General features: G+C 41.9%; 1 protein-coding gene across 3 annotated transcripts in view; it reads right to left on the bottom strand.

Moving 5' to 3' along the window:
• PNPLA8 (patatin like domain 8, phospholipase A2) overlaps positions 1–20,433 on the bottom strand; it is a 383,576-nt gene that overhangs the window by 58,846 nt on the left and 304,297 nt on the right. For all 3 annotated transcript variants that reach the window (XM_078674318.1, XM_078674319.1, XM_078674317.1), the window contains one exon: positions 6,623–6,818. In XM_078674318.1, the coding sequence (XP_078530444.1) occupies positions 6,623–6,818 (196 nt within the window). The remainder of the gene's footprint in view (positions 1–6,622; positions 6,819–20,433) is intronic.

A 20,433-nucleotide genomic window follows, 5' to 3' on the forward strand; every position in this document is an offset into this window, starting at 1 on the left:
TCACTGTGCATTTGACAAGGAGGGCTGTAACTTCTTAATTTTTCTGCAATGAGACTTATATCGCTACTGTAACTACCAGCCAGATTAACTATAAATCAGAAATGGAAAGCACCAGATCTACCCACTATGATTATGTGGTGGTCTAAGATGTGGAATCACTGAGCGATCGAAACGAAAAAGTAACAGCAAGAGTTCAAGATTAAATGCATCAGTTGAAAAGACCATGCACATCACACCAAAGAAATGAAAGAAGACACAACTCTGTAACAATAGAAGTCTCACCACCATGCTACATTCTTACAACGGGCTTGACTTCATCTCCAGAGCAAACTAGAGATTGGGAACTACTGGACTAGGATCGTAGGCATTGATTCCAAAGCTTTGAAATACCAGACACAGTACAGCAAGAAATAGATAAAACCAGATGAAGGCCCAGAGACCTTCCTAGAATGAGTGTCATTGCATTAGGAAGAAAGGGTCACATGTATAAAAACACTGTTCAGATTTATAACTTGATTTATTTACTATGAAAAATACGTATTCAAGTTATTGTGTACTAGGGTTAAGTAAATACCCTCTGAAAATAAAACTTTAAATAAAGTTGTTAAAAAAGTTCTTGGCTAACACCAGACCTGCCATTGAGTTTTCGGGCCGATGGACGGCAGGGTAGAAAGCATGTCATTTGTTTGTGAATAAGATAAAATTGAGTAAAGTCTCTGTCCGACTTACAGTGATGAAGCAAAAGATGATGGTTAAAAACTGTCTTTCGGTCTTTCACATTAGACTACTAGAAGTCTAGATTTGTGATTAAGAAATATCATTCAGAACATAATAACTGGCCCCAAAAGGGCCTTAGCTTATATTAACATTATTATGATACTGCTTTCTTTTAAGGGGACTGAGAGTGAAGAGAAGTGAAGCTAGCATTGATGAAATGTGGCATAATTCTATTTTCCTTGTAAAAAATGTCTTTACCCTTTTGATTTTAAATATGAAGCACATTTTTTGAGAATGTTATAGTTATTTCTATGAACTTCATAGCAATATCATATGAACAGAACTACAGGCTTTTAGGTAGACCATTTGGGAGGCAATCCAAAATTATTTTAATGAAAATAAAGTTGTGCTTTCATCTGTACTGATTAAATGAGAAGGCATTAAGGCAGTGATGGAAGGACACTGCATTAAGACCGTTGTAGAGATTAAGCAGACACTAAACCGGGATAAAACAAGCAAGAGCAGGTGCTGAGTACCCTTGAGAAAAGAAGGCTTGGCCACCGTCAATTATAGAGCAAATGTTTGCAGAAGACAGGGAAAAGCTAGAGCCCCTAGTGGAAAGGCTGAGGAGTTTCGATTAAGAAAAAGGTCAGGCAAAAAGTCAGTTGAGAAAGATAAGTGAAGAGACCTCTGGCCCTCGTCAGCAAATCTTGAAAAGAGATGACCCCCTATAGTATGAAACCAAGCGTTAAGATGTAATGTGGTATTTTTTTAAACTTTGCTGGCTATTACAAAGCCCTTTAGGAGAACCTGGAATGTGATAAATGAACAATTACTACAAAACTATACACAAGAAGCTATGTTAAGATCATTTTTGCCAGAAAAAGCAGTGTTAAGATCACTATTGCCAGAAAAAGTAGATTTCCTGGGGAGACATTGCAGAAAAGGCGGTGAGTGCACAATAAAGGGCATGGCTTGGGGAAAGGTGATAGGCTCAAATGGCTTAGCCAGTGACTTTTATGTAAGGCTCCCTGTTTTCCGTTTTTACTGATTTTTACAGATACATACAGACAGAAAACGTGTATTTTCTTGTCTGTATTTATTTTTAAATGTGGATAAAAACGGAAATTGCATTGCTTTTTCAGTAATTCTAAATACTGTATGCCATGACTGCCAGGACAAGGGCTGCGTGATCAAAAGAGAAAGGAATTTTAGTAAAGAGGATTTAACAGCAGTAGACACGCCCATGGTTGATACTGAAATTGGCATATTTTCATATAGGTGCATTGATTTATCTTTTGCGGATGTTCACAGCATTGAAACCTGGCAGTCATTCAAGCATAAGTGCATATTTATCAGTTAAATAAATGTGGAAATATACTATTTCAGCTTAATTTCTCCATAAAACCCCAAATAAATATGGATACATACAGATAAAATTAGCAAAAAATATATATGGATAAATACTGACAAAAATGTCTCAAAAATAAATACCACAAAACCGGTAGCCCTAATTATATGCAATAAACGTTGATCAACATGCACCCGCTGTAGTGGAGGTATACACTATTGCAAGAAATAAGCACAGGCAACACTCAACCACTAGGAAACCATAATGGTGGCACTCCCAGGAACAGAACACAGACAAAATTGAGATGTCATCTTATAGACCACCCTCAATTCTCAACACAGGTGTTGAGTAAGATCTTAGCTAAGATCTTAGCTACTAGACACCTTTCGCGGGTGCAGGAGGGGATACACCTGGATCTGAGCAGGTTCCAACAAAGGCGCAATAGAGCAACCAATACAAGGTGCCTGATACAAGTAATGGATTACTCCTCTGTCCACACCCAAAGGCACTCATAATCTCCATAGATGTAGAGACATTTTCAACACCATACACTGGAGGTATCTGTACTTAGAGATGTAACTAAGGATAGGTATTAGAGTGTGGACAGAGTTGCTCTAGACAAATCCCATGGCATGGTTTCGGACTGGGCATGTAATCTCAGGGGATTACGTGGGCGATAGGGGTACTTAACAAGGGTGTTGCCACTTCTCTTTGTACTAGCAGTGGAGCCACTGACTGGTACAGAACAACAGGAGTGATTATATGGGGGCATTACCATCAAAGTCATAAGCGATTACGTCTCATATGCAGAAAGCAAGTAGCTTTACCTACAAGGTATACAGAGAGACAAAGAAGGGGCCATATGTGCTCTGGGAAAATGTTGGGAAATATCAAGCCTGAAAACAAATTGGAACAGATTTAGCGCGTACTTGGTTCGCCAATTCCGACAGGGAGAAATGGCCCCTGGTGTAACTAATACCTTGAGGTGGTTGGTCGATCACGATGAGATACTTGGGAAACCAAATTTAAAAGACTGTGACACACCTAACTAATGTGGGCATAAGAATAGCATAAGCGGCAATAGGTAGCAGTGTGGCGTTTTGGAGAGGCTTGCTGCTTTTGTTTGCAGGGAGAACAGCCCTCTCAAAAATTATGATCTTACCCAGGCACTATATAGCTCTTCCCCTCAGAATACCAAGGGGCTATTCCAGGACATGGATGCTGTATTACTGAAATTAATATGGGGCAAATACAGACAAAGGGTGGTTTTGGACAAACACCAGCTGCAGCAGATAAGAGTAGAATGGCTGCCCAGACTGACTTTACTATCTGGAGGCTCAGATGCAATAGGGCCATAAGGTGGGTAGAGGAGAGAGTCCGACATCTCACAAGAATACTGCCTAGTACACCCACAATCATGGCAGTAGTGGGCATATTGAGGAAGCCGAATAAGCAGGGATAATAAGCTACTGGGAGTACCTTGATACTGCTCGGCAAGATGTTTACAAAGATCACAAAGAGAAGTGCACAATACCCTGGAAATTTCCTTCCGGGCATACAAACCATCCACCATAAGTGAAACTGGAGAGGAGTTCTGCCATGGGTAGACAAAGAGAGCAGAAAGAGGGGCCCCTCACAGAATTCAGAGATATGAAGGGGAGCTATGACCTGCAAGAGAGCCATTTCCTGCTGCACAGTTCAGTCAGATCGGCAATACGAAAGCTATAGACATAAGGCTATAGTGAACCAACAGCAGATACAAGATAACACTCATGATCTAGCACTTCTATGTCAAGTTAAATGTTGACTAGAATCATTGGGTGTCAAACCTGGATAAAGCTATCAATGAAGAGGATGGCAGAGAACACTGAGAAATGCCCAAGAAAACCACAGTGTTAGAAATTGGGTTGTTTGTTGGCTGGGGTGTGAGCCCTGGTCAAGCAGCAACCAGAATCCTTGTCAGGGTAAGACACAAGCAAACCCCCCAATTAACCTGTGCTCACCCCTCTGAAAGCTTGGCACACAGCGGCCAGGCTTAACTTAGAGGCAATGTGTAAAATAAATGTGCAACACTTCAAACAGTAAAACAGTGAAAACACCTGACAAAAAGATCCAACACCAAGTTAGAAAAAGAGCGCAATTTAATAAATAAAATCAGAGCAAAATGACAAAAATCTAATCAGTAGAACTGGAGCATGACTTTTTAAAGAATGAAGTGTAAAATAGCACCTAAAAGCACAAAGCAGCAACCGCAGCTATCTAGTGAAAATCAAACTTTCAGGCCGACTGCAATGGTGCGCATGTCGGATACAGTCCCAGTTTGGTACCGCTGAAGCTTTAGTTTCCCAAATTTTGTGCCAAGAGTCCCATTAGCGTTGGAGAGGTCTGAGAGGATCAAGGAGAGCATCGTGGGAGGCTGTTGGCATGGCACGAAGAGGAGGGGGTCAGGAATTCGCTGCAGCTGTGTACCTGAGCAGCTTGGGGAGCCTTTTATGTCCATGAGGCTCAGATCAGGAGGGCAGCAGCCTAGCCCTTGGAGTCACTCTGGTGTCCCGGAGTTCAAGATGAAATTACATATCCAGTTCTTCATCCTCAGGGTACAGGGCAGCAGGTCAGCACATCGGGACAGCAATTCCTGTAGAGAAGCAGTCCAGAAGAGGGGCAGTCCTTGTAGCAGCACAACAGTCCTTCTTTTTGGCAGAGTATTCACAGGTCAAGAAGTGTACTAAAGAGTTGGGGAGAAGCTTCAGAGGTTTCCTATCGAAATCCCCTGGCATCCTGACTTCCCTGCCCTGGCCTCAGACTAATTACAGGGGGTGTGCAGCCCTTTGTGTGGAGGCAGGACACAGACTATTCAAGGGTAAGTGCCTCCCTCCCATCCTGCGGATGATGACCCATCCAGTCACACCTAAGTTCCCTACTGTGTGTGGCTGTCTAGGCAGAATACACAAACCTCAACTGTCTGCTACTCCCCCAGGCATGTGACCCAGGTACAGGCACTAAATGGCTAAGGTAGGAAAATGCAACTTTTGAGAAGTGGCATTTTAAGAATTACAATTTAAAATTCGACTTCACCATAATTTAGGATTTTAAATTGTGATTTCAGCGACACCAAACATGAACTGGTGACCTAGTCCCATTCGGAAATTACACGTATAGAATGTAATAAGGTAACTCCAATGTTTTCCTATGGGAGAGGTAGGCCTTGCAGTAGTGAAAAATTAATGTAAAGGTTTTTCACTACCAAGACACGTAAAACTTAAGTACATTTCCAACTTTTAAAATACACTGAACCCTGCCATTGTCGAGAGCCTACCTTAGGTATGACTTGTATGTAGTAAAAAGAAAGATTTGGCAAAAGGTTTACTTTACCAAGTCAAAATGGCAGTTTAAAAACTGAACACAGACTGGAATGGCAGGCTTTAGACTTGTGTTAAAGGGCTACTTAAGTGGGTGGCACAGTCAGTGCTGACGTTCCATGAGTAGCATATAATTTACAGGCCCTGGGCACATGTAGTGCCACCATACTAAGGACCTATAAGTAAATTAAATATACAAATTGGGTATGACCTAATGCTTAGAGAAGGGAGCACAAGTACTTTAGCACTCGTTAGCAGGGGTAAAGTGCACAGAGTCTTAAGGCCAGCAGGAATGAGATCAGTAAAAATGGAGGAGGAAGGCAAAAGGTTTGGGGGAAGACCACCCTAAGGCTGACAGGTCTAACATACAATTAATACACTTTTATATTCACAGAGTATACATTACTGCAAAATAATTCAAAGAATTTACAAAGAAGAACAGTTATAATGCTCCAGGTGCAGGGAGGTAGATTAACACTTCCATCATATGGTCTGGTGCTAATCGATTGCTAGATTAGTGGGAGAAAGTTGCTGAATTAGCAAACATTACAACTGACAGGAATGTAGTTTCTCCATATTGGGGTTATGCACATGTCCATAACACAAGAAATTACCAAGCTGATTTGTTGACTTGAGGCTAACTCATGCAAAATGTCAAGAAGCAATGATCAGGAATGGCCCAGCCTGCATACATGGCTTGGAAGGTAGAGGCTGCTAGAAAAAGAGACGCAATACTAGCCTTAGAACCTCAACATGAAGCACTAGGCAGAACTGCCATGTAGAAAGACTAAGAGTGATTATACATACTAGACAAAGGGCAATGCTAGAGCTTAGTGGGGGGTGGAGGGGCATGACCAACCGCCCTTGCAACAACTGACCAACGGAGAGAGATTACACACCCACACCTAGGGAAGGAGCACTGACAACACTGAGGAGACTTCAAGTTCTTTATGTTTATTTTAGAGAATGTGGTTGGTTTGGGAAATGCTTTGGAGAAAAAACAAGGTCGAATTGTATCAAAACAAACATAGATTTAAAACCTGCAATAGTGTACCGAGCTATTAACAACCTCATTGCTCTTATATGCTACGTAATAAAAGTAATACAAATGTTTATAAACATATACACTGATATACGTGTTAAAGTTGACATACATTAAATAACCAATCAAAATAGCATTAGAATTTCCACTAACCTTCGGTATCTGTGGCACTGCTGATAACATTTGTCAATTTGGCTCTCAAACTTGTGTGTGTTACTGTATTCTTTCCGGCACTTTCATATCGTCCAGTACCCAGTGAAACTACACACTGTAGAGGCATGTTTGGCCAAAGACACTTGCACTCGTGTAATGCAAGAGCACAGGGATTGTTAATAAGCAAGCCTCCATCCTAAAAAACGAACAAAAACAATTGTTGAGAAGCTCTTCAGAAAGCCAATGCAATACCAAATAAAAAAATCAAATATCTTTCCATGCTGCTAGTTGGCTGGGCTTACTGTATAGTTACTACCAGTTAGAAACCATATCAAATTGTATGAGCACACCTTCATAATTCTGGTAATAAATCAGTACATAAAATAATAACAAGCACTGGCAAAGACACAAGCCAGAGTTTAAATCATGGAAGAACAAGTTTGCCGGATCCATCCCACCACAGGATATGACGTCAGAGCCACTATATCTGAAGCCACCTTCACGCGCTGATGTCTGCGCCGTTAGATGCAAAGCCCATAGAAATCAGAATATGCCAGTGTTCAGATCTTTAGATTGGGATCTTGTTAATGGACTGTATGAATCAATTTCACAGAACTGGGAAGTGGGTGGGTGGGTTGGTGGAAAATTTGCAGATAGATATAGTATCTACCACAAATGGGGTTACCGAAGGTAAATAACTTGTTCTTCTGGTAGAGACGTCTAACAGCAAATTCCTCACCTTGTGAATAGATACCAAAGCAGTACTCTCCAAGTGGTAGGTCTGTAGAATGGCTCAGACCAGGAAATCCCGCAGGATTGACCGAGTGAAATATCTATCTTGCTGGGTCTGGTTGTTAAGGCAACAGTGTTTTCTGAATCTGGGCACGGATACCCAAGTAGCAGCATGGCAGATGACCAAGATTGGAATACCGTGTGCCAGCACAGTGGGAGCAGCTTTTGCTCTGGTTGAATGAAAAAAACAGCCTTCTGGGGGCTGTTTCTCGGCCAGACTGTATAGGATCAGAATGCATATAACAATCTATCGATAAGTGATTTTCTTTGGCATCGCTTGCCCTTTTTCATAGCAGGGACGTTCACAAACAGTGATCATCCAAATGATGGGCTTTGGTCAGATCCATGTCAAAACTGAGGGCCCACTTAGGGTCAAGACAGTAAAGCAGTACCTTCTCCCTAGAGGGCTGAAGAGGGGCATAGAGGTCCAGCAAGGTGATGATGGGTTGCTTGATGTGAAAGGGCTTAACTACCTCTGGCAAGAATGCCGCTTTTGTCCGGAAAGAACATTGACTATTGCTTTTGGACAGAGAGGGTCTGGAGTTCTCTCACTTGCCTTGCAGAGGTACTGGCGATGAGGAAGACAGTCTTGATGGTCTACAGGCATAGTGGTTCAAATGGAGTGCACATGAGAAAGTGAGAACCAAAATAAAGTTCCAGTGCAGCATCACAAAAGGAGTTAGGTGGAACTTGTGCCCTTTCAAGAAAAGCATCACAACAGGTGATTTTTAGAGTGATAGTTGGTCTGGCAAATTGCCGAAGGATAACTCTTAAACAACAGAAAAATTAACAAGATGTCAGACAATTTTGAATTCAAGGGTTGGATGTCACGGGGGGAACACCAGACAACAGCATTCTCCCAACATCCTGCATACATAGTTTTGGTGGAAAGATGCCTGACTGCCAAGATAATACCAACAGCCTCGGTAAGAAGATCAAAAGCCATCGAACTGAGACATTGGGCAAACATAGGTTTTCTTCTGCTAGCCTTGCCCACAGGTCCGTCAATACAAAAAGGCTCCTAAGCAGGTAGTCATTAAAAATGGCCAACCCTACAACACCTTACCTAGGATGCAGCAAAGCACTCTGTTTGCTCGGGTCTAGTTACGACAAACTGCCTGCGTAAAGCAGCTGGAAATGTTGTGCTTCTTCAGCACCACGCTGAAGAACAACAGAACTCCGTAGGGGCAAAACCATAGTTTTGCACATGTGCCCACCAGCACATCAGTAAGGGCCTCCTTGAAGAGGAGCAGAGGTTACTGGCTCGTTTGGCCTGGGTTGAGCACGTCAGTCAGGACATTCGTTTTTGCCTCTGTTTTGGGCAGGGTAAAGTCCAAAACCTCTGCTGCCGCCCTAATCACTGCACCAAAATAAGGAGACTTTTCTTGTTGCCATAACTAGGCTGGGGGAGGAAAGATCAAATTTGTATCCCTATTAAAGCTTGTAGCTCCGCTCATGGTGAGCTGCAGCTCCAAATGACATGTTAGGTAATCTTAATCACAAGATGAGTTGTTTTGATTGGTAGTTCACCTTCTTGAGGAATTTTTTCGCCCCGGCCGCTCGTCCAGGAATCTGCCGCAAGAGTTACGGGGTTAGTTCTTGATACCGTAATCGATGTCAAAACATCAGTTAAGTTATCAGGAACTAACCCCAAGGCTACAAGCTTTAATATGGATACAAATTTTTAAACAAGAGACAAAATTGGCAAGCCCTTTTATCATCCTAGTTTTATGAATATTTACAGCTAATTGTGACCCATACATCTTTTGAGAAGTTAGTTGGAGGTGGCATTCCTGAAGAAGGAAGGTCTATGTCGAAACGCCCGTAGACATGATATGAAAGCCTTTAAATTAATCAAAGAGAAGGGGACACTTGTATCTACACGAACCATTGGTTCAAATTGACAACCCTCATAGACGCTGAAGATTTAAACGTTGCGGTATATTTGTTTTTCCGCCCCTCATCAAGCGTCATGGCATAGTCATTGGGTAGTCAAAAGGTTTTGTATGCCGGCCTCACCCGAGGCACCTCTGGAACAGAGGCAGAGTCAGTACAAGCAACGAACGGACCGACTTGTGGTTAAGACCATAATCCGCAGTGGCTCTTAGCACTCTGAAGAGGAGTTTTCCTCCGTGTTCACAGGGAAATGAATCTGTGAGTACTTAAACATATGAATACTGCACAAGTTGTGTAAGTACATTTTGCTTTGTTTTGTTGTCCTGACGAAAGCTCCACAGACCCGGCTGGGCCATAAGGAGCTGAAACATGTCGACTTTTAACTACCAATTGTATATGGTAATCTAGTCACTTGATTACCGAATATACCCTATTCTTTTAAGTCAACAGTTCTCACCTTCCCGAATAAATTGCCTGAGGTGTGCGAACTGTCTTTTAATATCTCCCTCATAGTTTGACCTTGTGTTCCCTTCCATTTGGAGGTACAATTGTTGGTCTCTGGACACTTCTACACTGTTCCAGAGGTGCCTCGGGTGAGGCCGGCATACAAAACCTTTTGACTACCCAATGACTATGCCATGACGCTTGATGAGGGGCGGAAAAACAAATATACCGCAACGTTTAAATCTTCAGCGTCTATGAGGGTTGTCAATTTGAACCAATGGTTCGTGTAGATACAAGTGTCCCCTTCTCTTTGATTAATTTAAACTCTATCCCTGGGGAATCGAATGGGACAAGTTTCCTCATCCCTCCTCTTTGATGAATGATATGAAAGCCACCCGTCATTATATTACCTTATGACACAGTTGCTACATCTTCAGCCTGTTTGTTCTATCCTTCGGAAATCCATAAGAACATTTAATTGTGTTGATATAACTTGGAACATTGTTTTTCTTTTGGTTTAATTATGGTGTATTAGGAAGATTCAAACAATGTATTAATGTGAACAATCCAAACATTTGAATGATATGTATGTATGGATAGGTGGACAAATGCAATATGGATGAGAATCAAATATTTACTTCTTTGCTATGAACTATATATGTTGAATTGATATAATAAAAAATATAATACAAATATTTTTGTATTTTTCTAATTTAGAGTGTCAACTTTTCTCTCTTATTCATTGTTATCATTTATGGTTATTTAAATAAGTTTTGAAGTTGCCCTAGGAATTTCACAGTACTCCACCTAACATCAACCATTGCCTCCAGTGTTGGGCACCTCCACCATGTTGTAATATCACCAGGCCAAATCACTGATGTTCTGGAAACTATATAAGGGGGTGGAGCTGAGTTCCTTGATGCACACCAGAGGCCATTTGAGCAATGCCAGTAGAGAGAAGCTTGTGTATAGGCCAGAGAATAACCTTTAGGAGAAAATTCTCATTTCTGTTTCTTCTATTAGGAGGTAGAGGAGTCTCTCATTGAGACTCAAACACTAAAGCAAACATTTCATGACTAAGCTCTCTTGCCTGGATTGATCAGAATTCAAACGGCACCAATAACTGCACTGCATGTAACAAGAATAGTAAGCCACTCATGGTCTGGAGAAGTCCCTGGCCAACTGAAAGAGACTTGATGCAGTTAAATCAATCAATCAAATAGGATTTGTAGAGTGCTGCTTATCAGTCCTGAGGGTATACAGAGTGCAGAGGGGTAGAAGGGATGCTGCTGCTGAGATGAGTTAGTTGAAGAACTGGGTCTTTAGGTCATTCATGAACTCTTGCAGGGTGGGGGGGAAGTACAGAGGTGAAGGGGGAGGCCATTCCAGGACTTGGCCGCTATGTGTGAGAAGGCATGGTCACAGCTTCAGCTTCTGTGGATGCAGGGGTTGTGGGCCAGGAAGAAGGACGAAGTATGTGGGTAGGTATGTGGAATTTCACCCTGTGGTTGAGGTAGGCTGGACCCTTGTTGTGAAGGGCTTTGTAGGCGTGGGTGAGCAGTTTGAACGGGGGCGGTTTGCTGACAGGGAGTTGATAAAATGAAAACCTTCCTTACCCAGACACTTTACGTAACTGTTGTCATTGAATACCTAAATGGATCTCTAAATTCTCAGAGAAGGTAGGTACTACTCAGATAAAAACCCTTTCAGAATCACAACTCACAGATCCTCTGTAGCCAGGATTCAAACCACAGAGAGGCAGAGAGGGTGCTTGCTGCATTTCTCAACAATGAGGAAGTTGCCTAAAATGAGGGCTACATGTATTTGCTTGCCCTTTTTGAAGTGTCTGCAGCATTCAACACTGTGGACTAGGAACTTGGGGCCAGATGTACGACCCATGCAATTTGTGAATCGCAAATTGCGTCGTTTTTGCGACTCACAATTTGCGACTAATTGAATTTTTAACAGTGTCTCAGACACTGTTTGTGATTCCTAATGGGGTTGCAAATTGCCTGCCTCATTAATATTCATGAGGCAGGTGCAATTTGTTACTGCTTTTTAAACAAAGCTGTATTCTTTTTTTAAATGCATCCCGTTTTCCTTAAAGAAAAATGGGATGCATTTAAAAAACGAGAAGAAAATGTTTCGGTTTCATTTTTTAAGAGTAGGCAGTGGTCCGTGGGATTACCTAAATTGTGATTACCAAATTGGTAAATCGCAAATTAGGTAATGCAAAGGCAAGGGTGCCCGGGGGCCCAAGGCACCCCTGAAGCGCCCCTAAAAAAACAGGTGCTCATATAAGGCACACAGATGCCCTAGGGGCATGTGTGTACTGCATGACACTTTAAAAAAAGGCTGTTTAATGCATTTTTCAAGTTTGCACATGTTTACTATCAACTTGCAGTTGATGGTAATAGCGTTTCCTAAATGCACAGTTCACATTTAGGAAAGGCTTCTTACATGTGCATTAGGGATTTGCTAATTGCGATTCCCTATTTGTATTCGCAATTTAGGTAAAAATTGTAATTACCTAAACTTCATACATAAGGAAAGGCCATTTTGCATTTGCAAACAGCTGAATTGTGCGAGTCGCACAGTTCACGAACACAAAATAGTTCCATACATCTGGCCCACAGTCTACATCGAAATGCTACACAACAAGTACCTAATTGGTTGAAGCATTTAAATGCAAGGCATGTTATTTTAAACCAAATAGGATCTGCCTCACGCAGCGATTGCATAGATTTATGGACTGCAGATACATGAACCCTCCTCTTTAAACCAGCAATGAACCTGGCTGCTACATTTTTGTCCTCTGAAATTTTGCAATCAAGTAAAACGGGAGATCTGCATGCAAAACATTTCATTTGTCAAGCCATAAGTTGATAAAAGATTCCTACACTTTTTACTGAGATACGTGGCAGTATTTGTTTCACTATTTTAAATCGAGATAACACGTGGTCACTGTAGTGCTGACCTGCAGAACCAAGAAGCCATTGACATCAAAACAGAAGCGGAGGTTTTAACATTATCTGCCAGTTGAACGATTTGATTTAAAATATTAGGGAGCACGAGCAAAGACTGGCCGGGTCTAATTTTCATACCGAATAGAAGGGATTCAGCAACAGCATACTAGAACTAATTAAGCTAAAGCAGCAGAACGTTGGATGTCATTCAACTCTGAATTTTACTAAGATTGCTTCAAGGACTAAACTTGGTGCCCAGTCAGTGGCCCTTTTGATAAATATCTGGTGCTCTAAGCTTACTACTGTACAAACATGTGCATGTTCCTAAAAAGATCAAAAGGTGACACGGGTAGACATTAAAAAGTATGGGAGACAGATATTAACTCTTTTGGATGCCCCAATACAGCTAACTGACTTCAACAGCAAGGGGTGCAGTTTCACCTGTTCAGGTCGATACCTCAAAAAAGAGCGAAACCAACCTCATGTTCGTGATTAAGGATCTCACTATGGCAAAAAACGGCTCGATCAGATTTCGGAGGTCAACTGTGTTATAAGCCGTACAGGGCTCGCCAAGTAGAAAAGAGATTGCCAAGAGGGAAGGGGGCTGAAGGTTCGCTATAGTGCGGCCCAAATATGGAACTTACTGCCGGAAGAAATTAACTTTGAGCTTACCTTACTGGCCTTCAGGAAGTGCATCAAACCATTTCTGTTGACATAATGAGTCTACCATGTGTACAACTAGGAATAATTTTTGTGGAGCCCTGTAGCTAGTGTTTCTTTTTAGACAAGAGAGTATTGAGGCAAGTGAATTTGTACAGTACCCATAAAATAAATAATAAATAAATAAATATGGAATCCTTTTGTATACGATGGGCATCATGTTCACATAGATGAGTATATTCCCGCACAATCAATAGGGGTTGCAGGCGCATGGTTACAATTATCAGTCTCCTAATTCATTTTTATTATGTGTCTGGCTTGCTGCTGCTCACCTCACCCAAGTAGGTGAGCTGCAATCCTGTGACTTGACACGAAATGCAAATGGTACAAAGTGACAAAGAGGGGTGCCTGCTTGGCCTGGGTGCAGAGATCAATGTGTAGGGCCTGATCCCTTAGAGGTACAGGAGGAGTGGAAAAGAAAGAGTAATAAGAAGACAATGGTAGTGGTTGAAGATTTGGAGATGGAGGAATAATAGGGCTTAGCTAAGACGTGATATGAATTGATGTTTAACCACATTGGTGCTAAGGCAATTCCCCCTGGGTGCTGTTACTCCAGATTTCCCATTGTTCATGACAAGGTCTGCTCGTCATCAGCACACGAGCAGTGTACTGCATGACGAGCTGAGCTCGTCATGAGCATGAAAGGGGTTAACTGTAGACATGGAATACTACTTTTTAGGTCTTGCCTAGGCAGCGCTTGCACTGTCTCTTAGAAACATGCTGTATTCATGATATGGGCTTAAAGCTACGCCCACTTTCCGCCCATCTTTTTAATTGGCTCCTGTCCCTGCCCTTTGTAAATGGTGGCTTATCATTGGTCAATAGGCTTAGTAGTCTTTCCTTAGTACCACTTTGTCTCTTCTTGTAACCTCCCATGGGGCACCCCCTGTTACATGTGTTATTACTCCCTCATAGCACTAATTTCTTAAAGAGCTTCAGGCAGGACACAAGCTTGGTCCTAAGCAAGGCTGTCAGTGGTTACTTTACCCACTAGCACTTCTCACGTTTATATGAGATCTTCTATAAATTTCCCTTCATAAACTCCACACAGATTACAACCTAATCTGAAAATTCATAATTATTTTGTCACATTTCAAAGCTACTAATTGTATACATGGACATAGCTATTTGAATGTACTTGTGATATTGTCTTGCATACAATGCATTATGGGTAGGGTGGATTCACCATATCTTCTTTCTGCAGGCTGCAGTACCATATGTGGCCAAAAGAGGTTCCACTGGACCTCTTTTGGCCACATATGGTACTGCACCCTGCAACATGGCGAGGCAAAAAAACAATGGCATATAATGCCAATAACTCCAACTTTGCAGGGTGCAGTACTATATGTGGCCAAAAGGGGTCCCATAGGACCCCTCTTGGCCACATATAGCATTGCACCCTGCAACACTGCTAGGTAAAAAACATTCTCATTTATAATGCCAATAACTCCAACTCCAACAAATGTGAGACCGATTGCATTTTCAATGTAATAGGTCTCGTATTTGTTAAAGTTAGAGCTGTTGGCGTTGAAATTGACAATTTGTTTAGCTTTTTTATACCATTGGCAATAGTGCTATGTAAATATAATAACTCCACTGCAAACAAAAAAACAAAAGTTAAAAACATTGTTATTTTCAATGCCAACAGCTCTTACTTTAACAAATGCGAGACCTATTGCATTGCAAATGCTTGTTTTTTTATCTCACTTAGGGCCAGATGTAGGTAGCCTAATACTGGTCGGTAACGGCCGAAATTACCGCATTTCGTCCGTTACCGACAGGTATTAGACTTTTCAGAGGTAGGAGGCCAAATTGAAGGATTCTGTAATTTACCGAATCCCTAATGTAGGGATCACTCAAGTGAGTGCATTCTTCATTTAAGGATTTGTTATTTACCACCAACTACAAATTGGTGATAAATATCGAAAACCGTTAAAAAAGCAATTTTAGGTTTTTTAACAGTGCCATGTGGCAGACATACATGCCCTTAAGATCTCGAGCCAGAGCTATAGTGAAAATGCCTAGTTACAGAAATGGCCTGTGATTATTTTTAAAAGGAGTTCAATAGTTAGCTGTATTCTCCATTTTTACATATAAACATGGATTTTACTGTAGCAAATCGTCATCCTAATATAAATTGCAGTCCATTGTGGCATTAATCAGCAACGTAGGCCCCAGTTGTGAAATGCTGTAAAACTGCTTTTGTTTTTGCAATAGATTAGCCATAAGGAAGCACAGTAAAGTTAGCCATGGGACACAGCTGCAACAAACTTTGTTACAAGGATAAATTAATATTTTTTGCACCACTCTGAAATGCTGATAAGAGGCAGCGTATTAGTACTGATGGTGTTGAAATCCCATCTCTGAATGTGGACAACACAGTATGCATCACTGAGCCAAGATCGTCTTTCTTGGGATATTCTTCACAACATTGGAGAGAACACTTAGCTGTGCTTCCCAAAAAATAGGATTACCTAAAGGGCATGTGCAAAGTCTGCTATGAGGGCTACAAATCCTGACGGGGAAGGAAGTATACACATGGGTAGGGGATGCAGTAAATAATTATTATTTGAAGTATGAATAAGGATGAGCGAGTTGGATTTTTCAATACAAGTTGAATTTTTCTTATGACTTTTAGCAACACTAAGCAGCTTAATTTTGCTCCAGACGCTTAATGACCTAAGTGCTCCAGCATCTTATTAAGAAATCAAAAATGAAGAGAAACAAATGACTTTAGAGAACTGTCCTTCTCAGTCATGGGGGAACAATCAGTAATACAGGTCTTCTGGGGTCATAAATGCTGAATGCAACTCCATAATCAATTCGAGTCAAGTGGGTGTAATAACGAAGACCAGGGTATTGGGCATAATCAAACACCTTTGTGGAGTTTAGCTGAAGCCTAATTTACCCCAGGACAACGGGAGCATTTATAGGAACTTTCATGAGGTCCAGACACCGAACAAACCAGATCCATGAAGAATAGTTGTTTGATATCAAGGAAAAAGCATGATGGTTAATTTTACAGTAATCCTTGATGTGCAGGGAATGAAATGGTAGCTCATGAGAAACTGATTAATTGATTTTCGTATGGATGCAAACAGCAATAAAAATATTGTTCATAAAAAAAAGATAAATAGATAATATATTTTATTTTCGCACCAGCTTAAGCTAATCACATAAACTCAATGGGTTGAGCTGTCGTAAGAACATTTGTAAATGTTTAATACAAGGTCAGTGGCTTAAAAACATCCACTGTGTGCAATGTACTCTGTAGACTTGTTTGTGTGGTAGCCAAGACAACGATATCTGCTGCGTATTGAAGCACAGAAATGTGCTGGCTCCTAATTGGGCCAGGAAATTCCTAATGCCCTGGATCGCATCTCCATGTCTGCGGTTTATAAGTTAAAAAGAAGTGGGACCAGTTCCCAGCTCTGCTTGAGTCCCAGAGTGGACGAACGGGAGTAGGATCTACAATGGTTTGTGTATTAGTGCACAGCTCTGCTTGAGTCCCAGGGTGGACGATAGAGTAGGATCTACAATGGTTTGTGTATTAGAGCACTACTCTGCTCGAGTCCTAGGGTAGCCAATCAAGTAGGACCGACAATGGTTTGGGTATTACTGCACAGCTATGCTTGAGTCCCAGGGTGGTAGATCAGGTAGGATCTACAATGGTTTGTGTATTAGTTCCCAGCTCTCCTTGAGTCCCAGGGTAGACGATGGAGAGTAGGATCCCCAATGGTTTGTGTATTAGTGCACAGCTCTGCTCGAATCCCAGAGTGGATGATCAAGAGTAGGATCTGAGAGAGCACAAATCTGAAAAATGTATAAGTACACCATATTTACAAGCACGTAGTATTAGCTTAGTGTGGAATATACAAGAGTGTCAATTTATATAGTGAAAATATATGAGTGTTTGTTTTAATTAGAATAGATGCATATATAAGTGTGGAAAACTAATGTAGAGGTTGTAGAAATGTTAAAATGATGTTGGAGTCACACGTTAGATGACTAAGTGAAAACGAAATGTAATTCTGCAAACCATGAAAATGTGTAGGCCACATGGCATTTCACAGGAAACGAAAGATGCTGCTACACTTTTAGTGACGTGGATTCTAATGTCATTTGAGTGCAACTGTATTATTAGGCATAGTATTAAAATATATGTTTTATATAGATGTGTTGCATTATATTATAGTAATACGTGTTAGTTAAATACTGTTTAAACCAAAGAAAGGAAATGTTTTAGAAGACAGAAACCGCTTTGTGTAAATCAACTAGGCCTGAAAAGACCAAGTCATTCTCTTTGATCTAAAATGTGCTCGTTAGGGGAAAGATGTGCTAGGCACTAACTGAGAATTCTTACACATGTTTTATGGTCTGAGATATGGTGGAGGTTGGAATTTGAGGCCCACAGTACATGTGTCTGTCGCAGGTGCGAGGAGCCCTAATCAGTACCATGATGAACGGTTCCTTTGTTCAAGAGAGCCAGGCGCAGGCCTGGAGGAGTCTTCAGGAATTTTAGGCGGTACTGTCTCGCAGAAGAAGAAGCCTGGGAAGCAAGGTCAACTTTAATGAAGAGTCCAGAGGAGCACCAGTACGGAGTTTGCCGCTCAAAACTGCACCACGTGAGAGGCATCGACATGGGCGTTCCTATTGGAAATGTGATTTTGTATTAGGGATAGCACCCCGGGGTAGAGTTAGAGCAGATGATCTGAGGAGTCCTAGAGAGCGGATGGGTAGGCAGATAGAGAACTAACAGACTTCAATTTTGAGACAAAGACTAAGGGAAGTGTGTGATCTTCTTTGGAAGTCACCACTGCTGACACCTTTTTTAGGTAAAGATCTTGTTAAGTAGGGATGTCACTTAGTCTAGTGTAGGGACAGATTAACTTGTATTTTTCTTTTCTGTAAATGACTCAAGTTGCAACTTACAGCGATTCTTACAACTCTTATGCTCTTTGAAATAGTTTTGATAATTTCCTTTTGTCGTTTAAGGATATTCAGAGAGTATCTTTTTGTACTAATACCTGTATACCTTTTGAATCTTATTCTGAGATGTTTGTATCTTCAGATACTTTTGACTTTGAATTAAAACTTTTTAACCTTTCCCAGTGGTAAGTGGTTCTTTAGAGTGGTTTAAGTTCCTAATTGACTAACCTAGTAGTAGATTGTCTTTTACTCAATGACAGGTACCAACGATTCAGTCGACATGATTAGGGATCTGGTACGGTAACTAGAGACCAGAAACCCCGCGTTAACAGTTGGTAGCAGTGTAGGATGGTTATCTTCTTGAGGAAGGTAATCTAGATTAGGTTAGCTTACCCCAAGGCCCCTAGAGCTAGACATCGAGAGATGAGCAGCGGAAGAATCGCGTGCCGAAGAGGGTGCTGACGGTGCGAGAAAAGCAGCAGTATCGGAGGAGAGTGAGTATAACAAGGGTCATGCGTGAACAGATTGCGGTGTTTTGTGTTGTATTTGTATTGTAATGTCTTGCGGAGTTGAATGCCTGTAGTGTGATTGAGAGAAGGTTGTGAGCGCGCGCAACCTGGTAAAAATCTTAAGTTCAAGGTAGAGCTTAAGTGGTCCGGGTGTATCGAACACTCAGAGTAGTTGTCAACCATAGTACGGGGGTCATGAGGTACCATTGATCGTCCGTGGAACCGAGATAGGGGGAACGTGTGAGTGTGTGTGGGCAACGGACGCAGGTCGAAAGTTGCCGTGTGTAAGTAACCTATTAGAGAAGGCGATTGTCTGGACGTAAACGGAAAGACATTTCGCCAGTTAAGGTGACAATTACAGATTGACTGTGGGCGTGCAGTCAAAGAAAAGTGATCGCTTGGACGGAAGTAATCATTTTTCGAAGTATGAATGGGACGCATGCATAAACGCGGAGACGAGCTGAGAAAGGAGGGGAACTGCTGCGAAGGGGGACGAGTGACGTCGGCAAGAGCCGCGCTGAGATAGGGTGGATAGTGAAGAGCCGCGACGCGATAGGACGGTTGGTGTGACGTCGGCAAGAGCCGCGACGGGATTGGGCGGCTGGTGCGACGTCAGTGAGAAATCGCGTTCTGATAGGCCAGTTGGCGAGAACCGAGCTGAGATTGGTGGATTGTCATCAGGAAGTAAACAAACCGGAGAAAACAGAAACTAGTAGATTGAAAATGAAGTGTTTTAAATGTTTGAAGGATATTTTTAAAAGAAAAAGGAGAGAGTCTTTTTACGGGCAAGAGGCACCGCCAGAGGGTACACCGGCTCATTATATGGCAGCGAATGTTGGGCTGCATACGATATTATGGATTGGAGTTTGGAACAAGCTTACGGAAGGGAATGAGGAAATGTCGTTCCCAAAGTATGGGACGTTTAAATTAGAGGTGTTACATCGGTTAAAAGCAACCATGTCCGCATTGAAACCCCTGCCTAGACCGACCCAGTTTGAGGCCCTTAACGCATGGATTAGGGCGGCGCACGATAGGAATTTGAATAGGCGTCAAGAAAGGCTGACGCGATCGGTGAGAACAGTGCGAGATTCCAAATGGGATGAGGACGCCAAGAGGTGGAGGGTACAGGCTATTGAGGTGGATAAGTTGTACACAGTGAGAGAGGTGGCAGGAGGAAAGAACCTCATGGAAGAGGACGAGGAGAGCGACTCGGAGAACAACTTGATAAATAGATTGCTGATAGATAGACCGCCTCCGAGAGTTGGGGAGATTGAAAGTAGAGGACTCGCAAGGGAAGATGGGGCTGCCATAGAGGGGTATGTACCACTTCCTATATCGGAATGGACACCTATCAAAGGTGGGGAGACACCTCAACATAGTACAGCACAGAGTGTAGTCGGAAGGTTTGTGGTACAGAAAACGCCAACCGCAGAGAGGGCTGAAACTTTTGGATTGCCAGATGCTCTCCAAGTACCTGTTACCATAGGACCCATAGTATCGATTTACAACCCAGAGAATGTGAGCGAGGAAGAACAGATACGGTTAGACAGAGAAA

The sequence above is a fragment of the Lissotriton helveticus genome, chromosome 1_1, assembly GCF_964261635.1.
Source record: "Lissotriton helveticus chromosome 1_1, aLisHel1.1, whole genome shotgun sequence".
In the NCBI taxonomy this organism is placed as follows: Eukaryota; Metazoa; Chordata; class Amphibia; order Caudata; family Salamandridae; genus Lissotriton; species Lissotriton helveticus.